The sequence below is a fragment of the Oncorhynchus clarkii genome, chromosome 3 (assembly GCF_045791955.1).
Source record: "Oncorhynchus clarkii lewisi isolate Uvic-CL-2024 chromosome 3, UVic_Ocla_1.0, whole genome shotgun sequence".
NCBI lineage: Eukaryota > Metazoa > Chordata > Actinopteri > Salmoniformes > Salmonidae > Oncorhynchus > Oncorhynchus clarkii.
Window position 1 is genome coordinate 89,648,101 of NC_092149.1, and position 17,161 is coordinate 89,665,261.

At 45.2% G+C, this 17,161-nt stretch overlaps 2 protein-coding genes across 2 annotated transcripts in view; both read right to left on the reverse strand.

Moving 5' to 3' along the window:
• LOC139405548 (trichohyalin-like) overlaps positions 1-8,071 on the reverse strand; it is a 103,134-nt gene extending 95,063 nt beyond the window's left edge. The window contains exon 1 of the mRNA XM_071147964.1: positions 7,932-8,071. The gene's annotated coding sequence lies outside the window, so the exon portion shown is untranslated. The remainder of the gene's footprint in view (positions 1-7,931) is intronic.
• A 3,634-nt stretch (positions 8,072-11,705) lies between these two features.
• LOC139405545 (small ubiquitin-related modifier 3-like) lies at positions 11,706-14,847 on the reverse strand. Its single transcript, XM_071147962.1, has 4 exons — positions 14,718-14,847; positions 13,126-13,254; positions 12,891-12,962; positions 11,706-12,773 (listed from the first exon to the last, which is right to left on the reverse strand). Exons 1-4 carry the CDS (start codon positions 14,736-14,738, stop codon positions 12,672-12,674), a joined length of 324 nt encoding a protein of 107 aa, XP_071004063.1. The 5' UTR covers positions 14,739-14,847; the 3' UTR covers positions 11,706-12,671.
• Between the last annotated feature and the right edge of the window lie 2,314 nt (positions 14,848-17,161).

Sequence of the window (17,161 nt, forward strand, 5' to 3'; positions counted from 1 at the left end):
ACACTAACCACTAGGCTACCTGCTGGTTACTAGTCCAACACTAACCACTAGGCTACCTGCTGGTTACTAGCCCAAAACTAACCACTAGGCTACCTGCTGGTTACTGGCCCAACACTAACCACTAGGCTACCTGCTGGTTACTAGTCCAACACTAACCACTAGGCTACCTGCTGGTTACTAGCCCAACACTAACCACTAGGCTACCTGCTGGTTACTGGCCCAACACTAACCACTAGGCTACCTGCTGGTTACTAGTCCAACACTAACCACTAGGCTACCTGCTGGTTACTGGCCCAACACTAACCACTAGGCTACCTGCTGGTTACTGGCCCAACACTAACCACTAGGCTACCTGCTGGTTACTGGCCCAACACTAACCACTAGGCTACCTGCTGGTTACTGGTCCAACACTAACCACTAGGCTACCTGCTGGTTACTGGCCCAACACTAACCACTAGGCTACCTGCTGGTTACTGGCCCAACACTAACCACTAGGCTACCTGCTGGTTACTGGCCCAACACTAACCACTAGGCTACCTGCTGGTTACTGGCCCAACACTAACCACTAGGCTACCTGCTGGTTACTGGCCCAACACTAACCACTAGGCTACCTGCTGGTTACTAGCCCAACACTAACCACTAGGCTACCTGCTGGTTACTAGTCCAACACTAACCACTAGGCTACCTGCTGGTTACTAGTCCAACACTAACCACTAGGCTACCTGCTGGTTACTGGCCCAACACTAACCACTAGGCTACCTGCTGGTTACTGGCCCAACACTAACCACTAGGCTACCTGCTGGTTACTGGCCCAACACTAACCACTAGGCTACCTGCTGGTTACTGGCCCAACACTAACCACTAGGCTACCTGCTGGTTACTGGCCCAACACTAACCACTAGGCTACCTGCTGGTTACTGGCCCAACACTAACCACTAGGCTACCTGCTGGTTACTAGCCCAACACTAACCACTAGGCTACCTGCTGGTTACTAGTCCAACACTAACCACTAGGCTACCTGCTGGTTACTAGCCCAACACTAACCACTAGGCTACCTGCTGGTTACTGGCCCAACACTAACCACTAGGCTACCTGCTGGTTACTAGTCCAACACTAACCACTAGGCTACCTGCTGGTTACTAGTCCAACACTAACCACTAGGCTACCTGCTGGTTACTAGCCCAACACTAACCACTAGGCTACCTGCTGGTTACTAGCCCAACACTAACCACTAGGCTACCTGCTGGTTACTAGTCCAACACTAACCACTAGGCTACCTGCTGGTTACTAGTCCAACACTAACCACTAGGCTACCTGCTGGTTACTAGCCCAAAACTAACCACTAGGCTACCTGCTGGTTACTGGCCCAACACTAACCACTAGGCTACCTGCTGGTTACTAGTCCAACACTAACCACTAGGCTACCTGCTGGTTACTAGCCCAACACTAACCACTAGGCTACCTGCTGGTTACTGGCCCAACACTAACCACTAGGCTACCTGCTGGTTACTAGTCCAACACTAACCACTAGGCTACCTGCTGGTTACTGGCCCAACACTAACCACTAGGCTACCTGCTGGTTACTGGCCCAACACTAACCACTAGGCTACCTGCTGGTTACTGGCCCAACACTAACCACTAGGCTACCTGCTGGTTACTGGTCCAACACTAACCACTAGGCTACCTGCTGGTTACTGGCCCAACACTAACCACTAGGCTACCTGCTGGTTACTGGCCCAACACTAACCACTAGGCTACCTGCTGGTTACTGGCCCAACACTAACCACTAGGCTACCTGCTGGTTACTGGCCCAACACTAACCACTAGGCTACCTGCTGGTTACTGGCCCAACACTAACCACTAGGCTACCTGCTGGTTACTGGCCCAACACTAACCACTAGGCTACCTGCTGGTTACTGGCCCAACACTAACCACTAGGCTACCTGCTGGTTACTAGCCCAACACTAACCACTAGGCTACCTGCTGGTTACTAGTCCAACACTAACCACTAGGCTACCTGCTGGTTACTAGTCCAACACTAACCACTAGGCTACCTGCTGGTTACTGGCCCAACACTAACCACTAGGCTACCTGCTGGTTACTGGCCCAACACTAACCACTAGGCTACCTGCTGGTTACTGGCCCAACACTAACCACTAGGCTACCTGCTGGTTACTGGCCCAACACTAACCACTAGGCTACCTGCTGGTTACTGGCCCAACACTAACCACTAGGCTACCTGCTGGTTACTGGCCCAACACTAACCACTAGGCTACCTGCTGGTTACTAGCCCAACACTAACCACTAGGCTACCTGCTGGTTACTAGTCCAACACTAACCACTAGGCTACCTGCTGGTTACTAGCCCAACACTAACCACTAGGCTACCTGCTGGTTACTGGCCCAACACTAACCACTAGGCTACCTGCTGGTTACTAGTCCAACACTAACCACTAGGCTACCTGCTGGTTACTAGTCCAACACTAACCACTAGGCTACCTGCTGGTTACTAGCCCAACACTAACCACTAGGCTACCTGCTGGTTACTAGCCCAACACTAACCACTAGGCTACCTGCTGGTTACTAGTCCAACACTAACCACTACGCTACCTGCTGGTTACTAGTCCAACACTAACCACTAGGCTACCTGCTGGTTACTAGCCCAAAACTAACCACTAGGCTACCTGCTGGTTACTGGCCCAACACTAACCACTAGGCTACCTGCTGGTTACTAGTCCAACACTAGCCACTAGGCTACCTGCTGGTTACTAGCCCAACACTAACCACTAGGCTACCTGCTGGTTACTGGCCCAACACTAACCACTAGGCTACCTGCTGGTTACTAGTCCAACACTAACCACTAGGCTACCTGCTGGTTACTGGCCCAACACTAACCACTAGGCTACCTGCTGGTTACTGGCCCAACACTAACCACTAGGCTACCTGCTGGTTACTGGCCCAACACTAACCACTAGGCTACCTGCTGGTTACTGGCCCAACACTAACCACTAGGCTACCTGCTGGTTACTGGCCCAACACTAACCACTAGGCTACCTGCTGGTTACTAGCCCAACACTAACCACTAGGCTACCTGCTGGTTACTAGCCCAACACTAACCACTAGGCTACCTGCTGGTTACTGGCCCAACACTAACCACTAGGCTACCTGCTGGTTACTGGCCCAACACTAACCACTAGGCTACCTGCTGGTTACTGGCCCAACACTAACCACTAGGCTACCTGCTGGTTACTGGCCCAACACTAACCACTAGGCTACCTGCTGGTTACTAGTCCAACACTAACCACTAGGCTACCTGCTGGTTACTAGTCCAACACTAACCACTAGGCTACCTGCTGGTTACTGGCCCAACACTAACCACTAGGCTACCTGCTGGTTACTGGCCCAACACTAACCACTAGGCTACCTGCTGGTTACTGGCCCAACACTAACCACTAGGCTACCTGCTGGTTACTAGTCCAACACTAACCACTAGGCTACCTGCTGGTTACTAGTCCAACACTAACCACTAGGCTACCTGCTGGTTACTGGCCCAACACTAACCACTAGGCTACCTGCTGGTTACTGGCCCAACACTAACCACTAGGCTACCTGCTGGTTACTGGCCCAACACTAACCACTAGGCTACCTGCTGGTTACTAGTCCAACACTAACCACTAGGCTACCTGCTGGTTACTAGTCCAACACTAACCACTAGGCGACCCTGAATAAGAGAAAACATAATTAGCTATACAGTGCCTTTGGAAAGTATACAGACCTCTTGTCTTTTTACACATTTTGTTACGTTATAGACTTATCCTAAAATGGATTTTTGAAATAAATCCACCACTATCTACACACAATACCCCATAATGACAAAGCCGAAAACAGGTTTATAGACATTTTTGCAAATGTATTAAAAATAAAAAACAGAAATACGTTATTTACATAAGTATTAAGATCCTTTGCTATGAGGGTAGGTAACAACATCTCCTCCCCGCTGATCCTCAACACTGGGGCCCCTCAAGGGTGCGTTCTGAGCCCTCTCCTGTACTCCCTGTTCACCCACGACTGCGTGGCCACGCACGCCTCCAACTCAATCATCAAGTTTGCGGACGACACAACAGTGGTAGGCTTGATTACCAACAACGACGAGGCGGCCTACAGGGAGGAGGTGAGGGCCCTCGGAGTGTGGTGTCAGAAAAATAACCTCACATTCAACGTCAACAAAACTAAGGAGATGATTGTGGACTTCAGGAAACAGCAGAGGGAACACCCCCCTATCCACATCGATGGAACAGTAGTGGAGAGGGTAGTAAGTTTTAAGTTCCTCGGCATACACATCACAGACAAACTGAATTGGTCCACCCACACAGACAGTATCGTGAAGAAGGCGCAGCAGCGCCTCTTCAACCTCAGGAGGCTGAAGAAATTTGTCTTGTCACCAAAAGCACTCCCAAACTTCTACAGATGCACAATCGAGAGCATCCTGTCGGACTGTATCACCGCCTGGTACGGCAACTGCTCCGCCCACAACCGTAAGGCTCTCCAGAGGGTAGTGAGGTCTGCACAACGCATCACCGGGGGCAAACTACCTGCCCTCCAGGACACCTACACCACCCGATGTCACAGAAAGGCCATAAAGATCATCAAGGACAACAACAACCCGAGCCACTGCCTGTTCACCCCGCTATCATCCAGAAGGCGAGGTCAGTACAGGTGCATCAAAGCTGGGACGGAGAGACTGAAAAACAGCTTCTATCTCAAGGCCATCAGACTGTTAAACAGCCACCACTAACATTGAGAGGCTGCTGCCAACACACTGACTCAACTCCAGCCACTTTAATAATGGGAATTGATGGGAAATGATGTAAAAATATATCACTAGCCACTTTAAACAATGCTACCTAATATAATGTTTACATACCCTACATTATTAATCTCATATGTATACATATATACTGTACTCTATATCATCTACTGCATCTTTATGTAATACATGTATCACTAGCCACTTTAACTATGCCACTTTGTTTACATACCCTACATTACTCATATGTATATACTGTATATACTGTACTCGATACCATCTACTGCATCTTGCCTATGCCGTTCTGTACCATCACTCATTCATATATCTTTATGTACATATTCTTTATCCCTTTACACTTGTGTGTATAAGGTAGTAGTTTTGGAATTATTAGCTAGATTAATCGTTGGTTATTACTGCATTGTCGGAACTAGAAGCACAAGCATTTCGCTACACTCGCATTAACATCTGCTAACCATGTGTATGTGACAAATAAAATTTGATTTGATTTGAGACTCAAAATTGAGCTCAGGTGCATCCTGTTTCCATTGATCATCCTTGAGATGTTTCTACAACTTGATTGGAGTCCACTTGAGGTAAATTCAATTGATTGGACATGATTTGGAAAGGCACACACCTGTCTATATAAGGTCCCACAGTTGACAGCGCATGTCAGAGCAAAAACCAAGCCATGAGGTTGAAGGAATTGTCTGTAGAGCTCCGAGACAGGATTGTGCCAAGGCACAGATCTGGGGAAGGTTACCACAACATTTCTGCAGCATTGAAGGTCCCTAAGAACACAGTGGCCTCCATCATTCTTAAATGGAAGAAGTTTGGAACCACCAACAGTCTTCCTAAAGCTGGCCACCAGGCCAAACTGAGCAATCGGGGGAGAAGGGCCTTGGACAGGGAGGTGACCAAGAACCCAATGGTCATTTTGACAGAGCTCCAGAGTTCCTCTGTGGAGATGGGAGAACCTTCTAGAAGGACAACCATCTCTGCAGCACTCCACCAATCAGGCCTTTATAGGAGAGTGGCCAGACAGAAGCCACTCCTCAGTAAAAGGCACATGAAAGCCTGCTTGGAGTTTGCCAAAAGGCACCTAAAGGACTCTCAGACCATGAGAAACAAGATTCTCTGGTCTGATGAAACCAAGATTGAACTCTTTGGCCTGAATGCCAAGTGTCACATCTGGAGGAAACCTGGCACCATCCCTACTGTGAAGCATTGTGGTGTCAGCATCATGCTGTGGGTGTGTTTTTCAGCGGCAGAGACTGAGAGACTAGTCAGGATCAAGGCAAAGATGAACAGAGCAAATTACAGAGAGATCCTTGATGAAAACCTGATCCAGAGCGCTCAGGACCTCAGATTGGGGCGAAGGTTCAACTTCCAACAGGACAGCAACCCTAAGCACACAGCCAAGAAAACACAGGAGTGGCTTCGGGACAAGTCTCTGAATGCCCCTGAGTGGCCCAGCCAGAGTCCAGACTTGAACCTGATCGAACATCTCTGGAGATACCTGAAAATAGCTGTGCAGCAACGCTCCCCATCCAACCTGACAGAGCTTGAGAGGATCTGCAGAGAAGAATGGGAGAAACTCCCCAAATACAGGTGTGCCAAGCTTGTGTCATACCCAAGAAGACTGGAGGCTGTAATCACTGCCAAAGGTGCTTCAACAAAGTACTGAGTAAAGGGTCTGAATACTTATATTAAATGTGATTTTTTTGTTGTTGTAATAAATTAGCATAAATCTCTAATAACCTGTTTTTTTGGGGTAGTGTGTGTAGATTGAGGGGGGAATGATTTAATCAATTTTAGAATAAGGCCGTAACCTATTAAAATGTGGGAAAAGTCAAGGGGTCTGAATACCTTCCAAAGGGACTGATAATACCAGTGATGTTGTAAACCTAAATCAAAGAGGAACACGCTAAGCAAGAATATGTTAACTTCATGAGGTAGCTAAGTGAAAACATTCAATGTAGCCAAAGATTATAGGGTCCTCTAGGAAACACTTGTAAACACCATGGTTCCTACCCTGTGACAATAACTCCTCCCTGGCATTTTCATTTGTTGTCATGTCAAATTGTATTCGAAGTGCCCACTTGTAACTACAGAATTAAAATAATTATTATTTTCCACGATTCCAACAGTTCACCCAAGTGTTTTGCTCTAAATCACAAGTCAAATTGCAATTCCAACATGTGTTTAAAAATAAGGCCTAGATTGTTTGTCCATATCGTCCAGCCCTACGTGGCAGTATGGAAATGATCTCACATGAGTGCAGGAAATGCAGAAATTGATTTAAATGCTGAAAATAATTTTGGGTTGAAGTTTAATTGAACAGTATATAACACTCAGAATGTACAGTCAGTATGTGTTGTCACCCTAGGGTCACGCACTACTCATAAAGAACATTTTTTAACTTTTATTATTCTAAAACAAAACATAAAATGCCGTCTAATAAAAAAACAGACAATATGATATTTTGTCCATATCGTCCAGACCTAATTTGATCATGTTGACAGTGAGTAAAACTCCAATACATTGTGAGCCTCCTTTATTCAGCAGTTCATAATGTTATAGATAAGTTCATGTCAGAGATATCAGTTCAGCAGAAAATGAATTCGTAAGCAGAACCACAACGATAAAAGGCGAAACATTGAAGCAGGCAGAGCCCCATAGACCCAGAGTTGGTTAGTAGCGAAGATACAGTAGATGGCTAGCTTTAAAAACTCAACCATGACCCACGTTTTTATGACCTTTATTTAACTATGCAAGTCAGTTATTTAAGAACAAACTATTATTTACAATGACGGCCTGCCCCATCCAAACCCGGCGGCGCTACGGGACTCCCAATCACGGCCGGATGTGATGCAGCCAGGATTCGAACCAGGGACTGCAGTGACGCCTCTTGCACTGAGATGCAGTGAGACCGCTTCGCCAAGATCAATAGCTTGTAGCATAGCAAGGTAGTTCTGACATTGGAGAGATGAGCTCTCATAATCAGCTTGCAGAGCAACGTTAACGTTAGTTGGCTATCTAGCTAGAGCTAGTTTACAGTCAGATGAATCATACTCTAAACTAGTTAGCTAACAATCAAGATAGCAAGTAGACAGCTCTCCTACCTTTAAAAGCAGATCCTTCGAAACATACTGTGAATGTAAACAAACGCTTTCTGTAACAAATGAAACATATGCATGAAATTTATTCAACTCCTTTTGATGATCCTAAACACTTCCTCACAACAGGATTCAAAACAGTAAACTTTACCTCTTAACATAAAAACAGAGGAACCATGCAGACGCTGCTATGTAAAAAGAGAATCCCTTCATACGCAGACAGCGCCACCGTGTGGCCGGAGGAGTAGTTTCCTCTAGTTTAGTGGATGGTGAGCGTGTCCAGCAGGTGCCACAGTTCTACCACAGAGTTGACTGTTTTTGGTTCTACCACAGAGTTGACTGTTTTTGGTTCTACCACAGAGTTGACTGTTTTTGGTTCTACCACAGAGTTGACTGTTTTTGGTTCTACCACAGAGTTGACTGTTTTTGGTTCTACCACAGAGTTGACCGTTTTTGGTTCTACCACAGAGTTGACCGTTTTTGGTTCTACCACAGAGTTGACCGTTTTTGGTTCTACCACAGAGTTGACTGTTTTTGGTTCTACCACAGAGTTGACTGTTTTTGGTTCTACCACAGAGTTGACTGTTTTTGGTTCTACCACAGAGTGACTGTTTTTGGTTCTACCACAGAGGTGACTGTTTTTGGTTCTACCACAGGAGCCAGATAATTCTCAAAATGTAGAATGTTCCCGGTTGAAATGTTCCTTATTGAAAAAGATTGCAGTCAGAGTGCAGTATACCTGCAGATATAGAGTGCAGTATACCTGCAGATATAGAGTGCAGTATACCTGCAGATATAGAGTGCAGTATACCTGCAGATATAGAGTGCAGTATAACTGCAGTATGCGGAAAATACTGCATCCAAAATAAAAAATGTTTTTACTGCAGTAATGTTGCAGTAAAACTGCAGTTATAATGCAATTACTACGTCCAAAATACCAGTCAACTGCAGTTACTGCACATTTACACATTTAGTGTTCCATTCCCCACCAAATATGGCCAGTGGAGCTAGCTGCTTCCTGAACTGGTCTCTGAGTAGTGGGCGTGTTGGAAGGAGTGGACGTGTTGGAAGGAGTGGGTGTGTTGGAAGGAGTGGGGGAGTGGGCGTGTTGGAAGGAGTGGGTGTGTTGGAAGGAATGGGTGTGTCTAATGCAGTGGGTGTGTTGGAAGGAGTGGGTGTGTCTAATGCAGTGGGCGTGTTGAAGGAGTGGGTGTGTCTAATGCAGTGGGTGTGTTGAAGGAGTGGGTGTGTCTAATGCAGTGGGCGTGTTGGAAGGAGTGGGTGTGTCTCCAGCAGTGGCGTGTTGGAAGGAGTGGGTGTGTCTAATGCAGTGGGTGTGTTGAAGGAGTGGGTGTGTCTAATGCAGTGGGCGTGTTGAAGGAGTGGGTGTGTCTAATGCAGTGGGTGTGTTGGAAGGAGTGGGTGTGTCTCCAGCAGTGGGCGTGTTGGAAGGAGTGGGTGTGTCTCCAGCAGTGGCGTGTTGGAAGGAATTGGCGTGTTGGAAGGAGTGGGTGTGTCGGAAAGAGTGGGTGTGTCTAATGCAGTGGGCGTGTTGGAAGGAATGGGCGTGTTGGAAGGAGTGGGCGTGTTGTAAGGAGTGGGTGTGTCTAAGGCAGTGGGTGTGTTGGAAAGAGTGGGTGTGTTGGAAGGAGTGGGCGTGTTGGAGGGAGTGGGCATGTTGGAAGGAGTGGGCGTGTCTAAATAACTGGGTGTGTCTAAATCGGTGGGTGTGTCTAAAGCAGTGGGCGTGTTGGAAGGAGTGGGCGTGTCTAAAGCAGTGGGTGTGTCTAAAGCAGTGGGCGTGTATAAAGCAGTGGGTGAGCCTAAAGCAGTGGGCGTATATAAAGCAGTGGGTGTGTCTAAAGCAGAGGGCGTGTCTAAAGCAGCAGTGGGTGTATCTAAAACAGTGGGTGTGTCTAAATCAGTGGGCGTGTCTAAAGCAGTGGGTGTGTCTAAAGCTCACCGCTATAGGTTAGACACTCTCGTATTGAATGGTGTTGTGTATGACATTAAAGGTGTCCCCATTGGTCAATTCCAGACCGTTCTTTACCTGATGTTACGGATATTTCTGACATGATGCGTTGCTTTTGGAGCTAATATATGAACGATCAATAGATAGACAGAATAACAGTATATATAGGTAATAACACAGAAATCAGACATAAGTCTGAAAGTGCTTAAGTCCATCAGAATCATCAGAAAGATTAGTGGTTTGGTTTATCAATTACACATCCTTCAAAAGAAATGTGCAAGACTAGTCACCTCTGACTACAATTGGCTCCATCTGCCCCTCTATTTAAGAAACTAAATATCAAGTTCAACTACAACATGAATATCCTCCAATGACCCACCTTCATTTACAAATTCACATGCATTACATTTACTATATGTGGACATCCCTTCAAATGAGTGGGTTCTATTTCAGCCACACCTGTTGCTGACAGGTGTATGAAATCAAACACACAACTATGCAATCTCCATAGACAAACACTGTGTCTAACCTCAGATAGGAACTATTGAAGTGAGAACAGGTAAATGAAACTGCTAGGTGACTTGGCTGTGTCTAACCTCTACACTAAGTTCACTGGAAAGATTTGTTCCAACTGCACATAGCTTCTCTCCGTAGAGAATGAGTTTCTACCTACTCGGGGGTCGTATTGAAGTGAATGAGTTTCTACCTACTCAGGGGGTCGTATTGAAGTGAATGAGTTTCTACCTACTCAGGGGGTCGTATTGAAGTGAATGAGTTTCTACCTACTCAGGGGGTCGTATTGAAGTGAATGAGTTTCTACCTACTCAGGGGGTCGTATTGAAGTGAATGAGTTTCTACCTACTCAGGGGGTCGTATTGAAGTGAATGAGTTTCTACCTACTCGGGGGTCGTATTGAAGTGAATGAGTTTCTACCTACTCGGGGGTCGTATTGAAGTGAATGAGTTTCTACCTACTCGGGGGTCGTATTGAAGTGAATGAGTTTCTACCTACTCAGGGGGTCGTATTGAAGTGAATGAGTTTCTACCTACTCAGGGGGTCGTATTGAAGTGAATGAGTTTCTACCTACTCAGGGGGTCGTATTGAAGTGAATGAGTTTCTACCTACTCAGGGGGTCGTATTGAAGTGAATGAGTTTCTACCTACTCAGGGGGTCGTATTGAAGTGAATGAGTTTCTACCTACTCAGGGGGTCGTATTGAAGTGAATGAGTTTCTACCTACTCAGGGGGTCGTATTGAAGTGAATGAGTTTCTACCTACTCAGGGGGTCGTATTGAAGTGAATGAGTTTCTACCTACTCAGGGGTCGTATTGCATTTGACGATGTAACAAGTAAAATCAAGAGAATTCCTGCAGGTATTGAAACAGTGTAGCGTTTCACTGTCCACGGTCATTGAAAAGCTGATTATTTTTGTGAAATGACTAATAGCCAAGCTTCCTTTAATTTATGGCTATGACTTACTGTCATTTCTAGACAGGCTTTAATGGTAGGCTGTTATGGTAAATAAGAATGGGTTCTTAACGGACTTGCCTAGTTAAATACAGCCTCCAGAAAATGCTGAAGAATAAACACTAACAGCTGACAGCACCCCTTGCTGGAAGTACTGTAGCTTCACAAACACGGCTTGACTCGCTCTGTGTGAAGTGAATGACCAAACAGTTAATTACCATCCATGTACTTTTTCCTATTTGATAAAATGTGCGGTTTGAAATTTCCTAAAGTGGCCTAGGAAGACAGCAACAGTCTTTCAGCACCCCTCATACAGCAGCCAAAAGGAAAAAACAAGGTAGCTGAGTACCAAACTATATTTATTGTATACAGTAGTAAAAGACAATGTACAAATCATTAGAGCAACATAAGGACTAGTGGACCCGTGCTGCCTATTCAAGTCCACCACAGCAGTCTGAAGGCAGGTGGGAAGATTCATCAAGTCTGATTAGAAACAAAAAGATCAAAGGTTGTTGAAGTCATGGTGGATTCCCTTTTATTTTGTCACAAAATATTGATTGAGGGATGGGCTAAAACCAGGAGCTCAACTACTTCCCTTAAATCTGTGTGGAAGGGATGAGGGGGTAGAAACCAAACAGACATGTGAAAGGTAAGTTGCATTCTTTCAAGCGATGTTGAAAATAGACCTGAAACTCTTTTCCATCATAGACGTTTCTGTTCACTTTAGTAAAGCCTTTGTTCCAGAGACACAAAGCAATTCAATCTAATGGCACCAGCAGTAGAGCACCCCATTCACCAATATTCCTTCAACACATTGTACAGGTTTAAAATTACAATTGATCACTTGGACTGTATATTTTGCAAAATGTACTTAAAAACAGCAGACAAAAATAAAAAATATAATTTTGCATATTATGAGACCTGTTCAACACTAAGTCCCTCAACCTATGGTAGATTTAATATGTGTCCCAAATGGCACCCTATAGTGCACTACTTTGTTTAGTGTAGAGCACTATAAGAGGAATAGGGAGCCAGTTGGGACAAAGCCTGAATGAGTTGAACCCCCCACATCCCCATTGTCCCGTGTGTGAAACAAACACATTCTCCTCCAAAACAAGCAGTTTATAGTCCATCCTCAATATGAATATAAACAAGACATTTGTGGATTGGTGGCATGAAATCCAGCTCGAAAAGAATAAGACCATGGCTACGAGCAGATCAATCACACAAAAAAAAGCGGGACCATTATTTAATAAAAAAAAGTTGCTGCTCATCAACTGTGTTTCTGTCCTCAGAGGGGGAGGCGCCTCAGAGGGTCCATACACCTTTAAGAGAAGCCTCTGAGAGGAAGGAGCCTCCTCCAGTCTGTTGTTGAAATACATCAATAGTATCCTCATCTTCCATCTCAAGCTGCCAACACAAATACATAGAATGGTCAGTGTACTTGTAACTCCATCTGTACATGTTATAACTTCTTCTGTATCTTTTGCATTATAGAGGACTACACCGAAAGTGAGTGTCACCTACCTGTGCAGGTGTGTCGGTCTCGTTGATTGGCTGTCCGTCAAACCTAAACCGTATCTGTCTAATTGACAAACCCTGAAATAAAAGATGAGGGGAGAGAAAACACTGTCAGGCTCATCTAGCAAGTTACTGTGGTCAGGAGTTGCCCTGTAAGGTTGTACAATCAGCCTCAAAGCTTAACATTGTCTTATACGAGCAGAAAAGTACAGATGAATGTAAACTTTAAGGACAGCCTCACCTGTCTTTCGCAGTACGCCTTCATCAGCTTGCTGAGCGGAGTGTGCCTTTTAATTTTGAACTGGACTACTGACCCATCTTGACCTGCAACCTTAAGGTTGATGTGGTCGTTTTCAGTCTTCACTCCTTCCTGAAAAAACAGTGGGGAACGGGTGCATTTCAGAGACAATAGCTACATTGTTTATATGTTATATGTTATATGATATAACACATGGTTAGCAGATGTTAATGCGAGTGTAGGGAAATGCTTGTGCTTCTAGTTCCGACAGTGCAGTAATATCTAACAATTTCACAACTACCTAATACACACAAATCTGAAGGGGTGAATGAGAATATGTACATATAAGTATGAATAAGCGATGGACCGAGCTGCATAGGCATGATGCAGTAGATGGTATAAAATACTGTATATACAGGTGATATGAGTAATGTAAGATATGTAAACATTATTAGAGTGACATTTAAAATGAACCGTGATTGGGTCTCAATGTGGGCAGCAGCCTCTCAATGTTAGTGGTGGCTGTTTAACAGTCTGATGGCCTTGAGAGAAGCCGGGCCCAATTTCTGGGCCCAGCTTAAAAGCTACAGTCTAACAGTTAATGTTATGCATTAGATGGAGCAAACTTTTTGGCTAAAATTAAAGCATCTCGACGGGCATTGCAACATGAAGATGTTAGCTAACTAGTCACGGCAACTCCATCTAATAAAACTAAGTTAGCTACCACACTGCTAACGGTTGTATTTTAATGTACCTTCATTTTAGCAGAGTCCCATTGGGACAAAGTGTCTCTTTTGTAAGGGAGCCCTGCATCGCACAATTACACAACATTGTCACAAAAAACGGCAGTGTAGGACGAGTATAACAGCACTGGTAGGTTGACGAGTTCAGTCTGGCGGTGAGTTAATATCTCCGTGTCAAACATTTGTGTTTACCCTTTGTAGCTAGCAATAGCTTAGCTAGTTAGCTCTAACAACAAGAGCCATGCTAACCTAGATTGCTAACTGGTCAGCCATCAGTAGGGTGGCAGCTCCAGCTAACTAGATGGCTAACTGGCCAGTTATCAGTGGGGCGGCAGCTCCAGCTAACTAGCCAGTTATCCGTGGGGCGGCAGCTCCAGCTAACTAGAAGGCTAACTGGCCAACCATCAGTAGGGTGGCAGCTCCATCTAACGTTAGTATGCTAGCTCTAACAGCAAGAGCCATGCTAACCTAGATGGATAACTGGTCAGCCATCAGTGGGGCGGCAGCTCCAGCTAACGTTAGCATGCTAGCTAGTTAGCTCATAAAGAGTGATAACGCCGTTGGTCTCTACTCCAACGGGCGCAGAAGTCACAATGGCGCTGTTTCACTGAAAACCATCACTTTACAAAAACAGGAATAGATAAATAGTACACTACATCTATCAGATAACTGTCTAGTTAGCCCAAATTTTCTACACGCAAAACGTTACAAAATGTCCACAAATCAAACAACCTTTGTTTTCTCTTTTTACCCGCTCAAATCGGAATCTGGCAACCTACCGTTATCACCAACATATTAGTACGCTCGACAAGGAAATACGGAACATATTCAATCACACAGAACATTTCTTACCTTTGGCTTTTCTTCAGACATTGTGTAGCTAGTTAATGCTCTGATATGTACTAATTTACAGACAGATTGCTAAATGTTTGCGCTTATTTTTCAACTCTCTCCGTCTTCTTTTTGTCGACCAGGAGCGCGCATAGGTGTTTTAAACTCTAATTGGCTCACTGGGTCACGTGTCTATATTTTTTCTCGTGACCGTGCTCACACGAGTGCGCAAATCGTTTTTAATGCGCGCTCCCGTGAATTAAAAGCTCAATTCGACAGCTTATTCTATCACCTGGATAAATCAATGTATGAAGTGTGTAAAGATACGTTCGTTAATCAATGAAGCCTCTCGAAGATGTTTGAGCCATGGCAATCATAGACTAATGTACACTGAACAAAAATATAAATGCAACATCAAATCACAAGTTTATAAAGGCCTTTTTACATCAGCTGATGTCACAAAGTGCTTATACACAAACCCAGACTAAAACCACAAAGCATGGCTAGTAGTTAACCAGAACAACACTTATTAAAGAGACTGGGTCGCATTCAAGTAGGCAAGAAACAGTAGACATTTTTTGAAACGGAGTGTTGAAATGTAGTGCTGTGCTGTACATTCTACCTGAATGTGTACAATTTTAATATTTGCTGGCAGTCATTTAAAAAACGTTTTCTGATATTTGTGCCATCTTAACACAACCCTGGTGTTCTTCTCTCAGTAACTCTTTTGTCCTGCACCCAAATGAAAATATCTTTCAGTAAAACATTGATTGATTATTAAAACACTGCAAAGAAAAAACCCTCCACAATTTTTCAGAATGAATATATATGGACAGTTCCAGTCAAGAAATCATCAAATCACTAAATCAAATTGAGTTTCCAAATAAGTAAGCAGCATACTGGGGCGGCAGGGTAACCGAGCTCCTTAGGGTTGTGTTCCTAGTCAAGCTCCTTAGGGCTGTGTTCCTAACCGAGCTCCTTAGGGCTGTGTTCCTAGTCAAGCTCCTTAGGGCTGTGTTCCTAGTCGAGCTCCTTAGGGCTGTGTTCCTAACCGAGCTCCTTAGGGTTGTGTTCCTAACCGAGCTCCTTAGGGTTGTGTTCCTAGTCGAGCTCCTTAGGGCTGTGTTCCTAGTCGAGCTCCTTAGGGCTGTGTTCCTAACCGAGCTCCTTAGGGCTGTGTTCCTAACCGAGCTCCTTAGGGCTGTGTTCCTAGTCGAGCTCCTTAGGGCTGTGTTCCTAACCGAGCTCCTTAGGGCTGTGTTCCTAGTTGAGCTCCTTAGGGCTGTGTTCCTAGTCAAGCTCCTTAGGGCTGTGTTCCTAACCGAGCTCCTTAGGGCTGTGTTCCTAGTCGAGCTCCTTAGGGCTGTGTTCCTAACCGAGCTCCTTTGGGCTGTGTTCCTAGTCGAGCTCCTTAGGGCTGTGTTCCTAACCGAGCTCCTTAGGGCTGTGTTCCTAACCGAGCTCCTTAGGGATGTGTTCCTAGTTGAGCTCCTTAGGGCTGTGTTCCTAACCGAGCTCCTTAGGGATGTGTTCCTAGTTGAGCTCCTTAGGGCTGTGTTCCTAACCGAGCTCCTTAGGGCTGTGTTCCTAACCGAGCTCCTTAGGGCTGTGTTCCTAACCGAGCTCCTTAGGGCTGTGTTCCTAGTCGAGCTCCTTAGGGCTGTGTTCCTAGTCGAGCTCCTTAGGGCTGTGTTCCTAACCGAGCTCCTTAGGGTTGTGTTCCTAACCGAGCTCCTTAGGGCTGTGTTCCTAGTCGAGCTCCTTAGGGCTGTGTTCCTAGTCGAGCTCCTTAGGGCTGTGTTCCTAACCGAGCTCCTTTGGGCTGTGTTCCTAACCGAGCTCCTTAGGGCTGTGTTCCTAACCGAGCTCCTTAGGGCTGTGTTCCTAACCGAGCTCCTTAGGGCTGTGTTCCTAGTCGAGCTCCTTAGGGCTGTGTTCCTAACCGAGCTCCTTAGGGTTGTGTTCCTAGTCGAGCTCCTTTGGGCTGTGTTCCTAACCGAGCTCCTTAGGGCTGTGTTGCTTGGTTGCATGAATTTTCTAGTGATGTCAGTGTGCTTTTTGCTTCTCTTTGGTGAAATATTAGCTACTTGCAAAGTATCTTTATATTTTTTTCTGAAGAAGCTACATTTTCTAAAAAGGCAGGATTTTGTGTAAGATGTAGCTACATTAGTATCAAAACTGTTTTTGTTATTCCAATGGCCAGAAACTGCTTTTGTTTCATAGTACTGTAGCTACATGTTGTTATCCAGACAACACTGTACAGACAACGCCAAACAGGTTATAAATACAATCATTTATTAAAGCATCTTGTAAATCCAGTTACAAAAACAAATCATTTCCAGATTGTTTCTCTTTTTCTCTCTCTCCAAATAAACAGAAACATGTCATAAGTACAGTAATGGTCAAGGGGAACATACCAGTAGTTCTGGTGTGGCTGCCGGCAGCTGGCCAGAAAAAACAGACAG

Bases quoted from the DNA above. Each gene is read 5' to 3' on its own strand.
- LOC139405545 (XM_071147962.1), bottom strand. From the start codon at position 14,738: ATGTCTGAAGAAAAGCCAAAG. The intron at 13,255-14,717 runs GTAAGAAATGTT...CTGTTTTTTCAG, and splicing joins TGTCTGAAGAAAAGCCAAAG to GAAGGAGTGAAGACTGAAAA. The intron at 12,774-12,890 runs GTAGGTGACACT...TTGTGTTGGCAG, and splicing joins AGACCGACACACCTGCACAG to CTTGAGATGGAAGATGAGGA.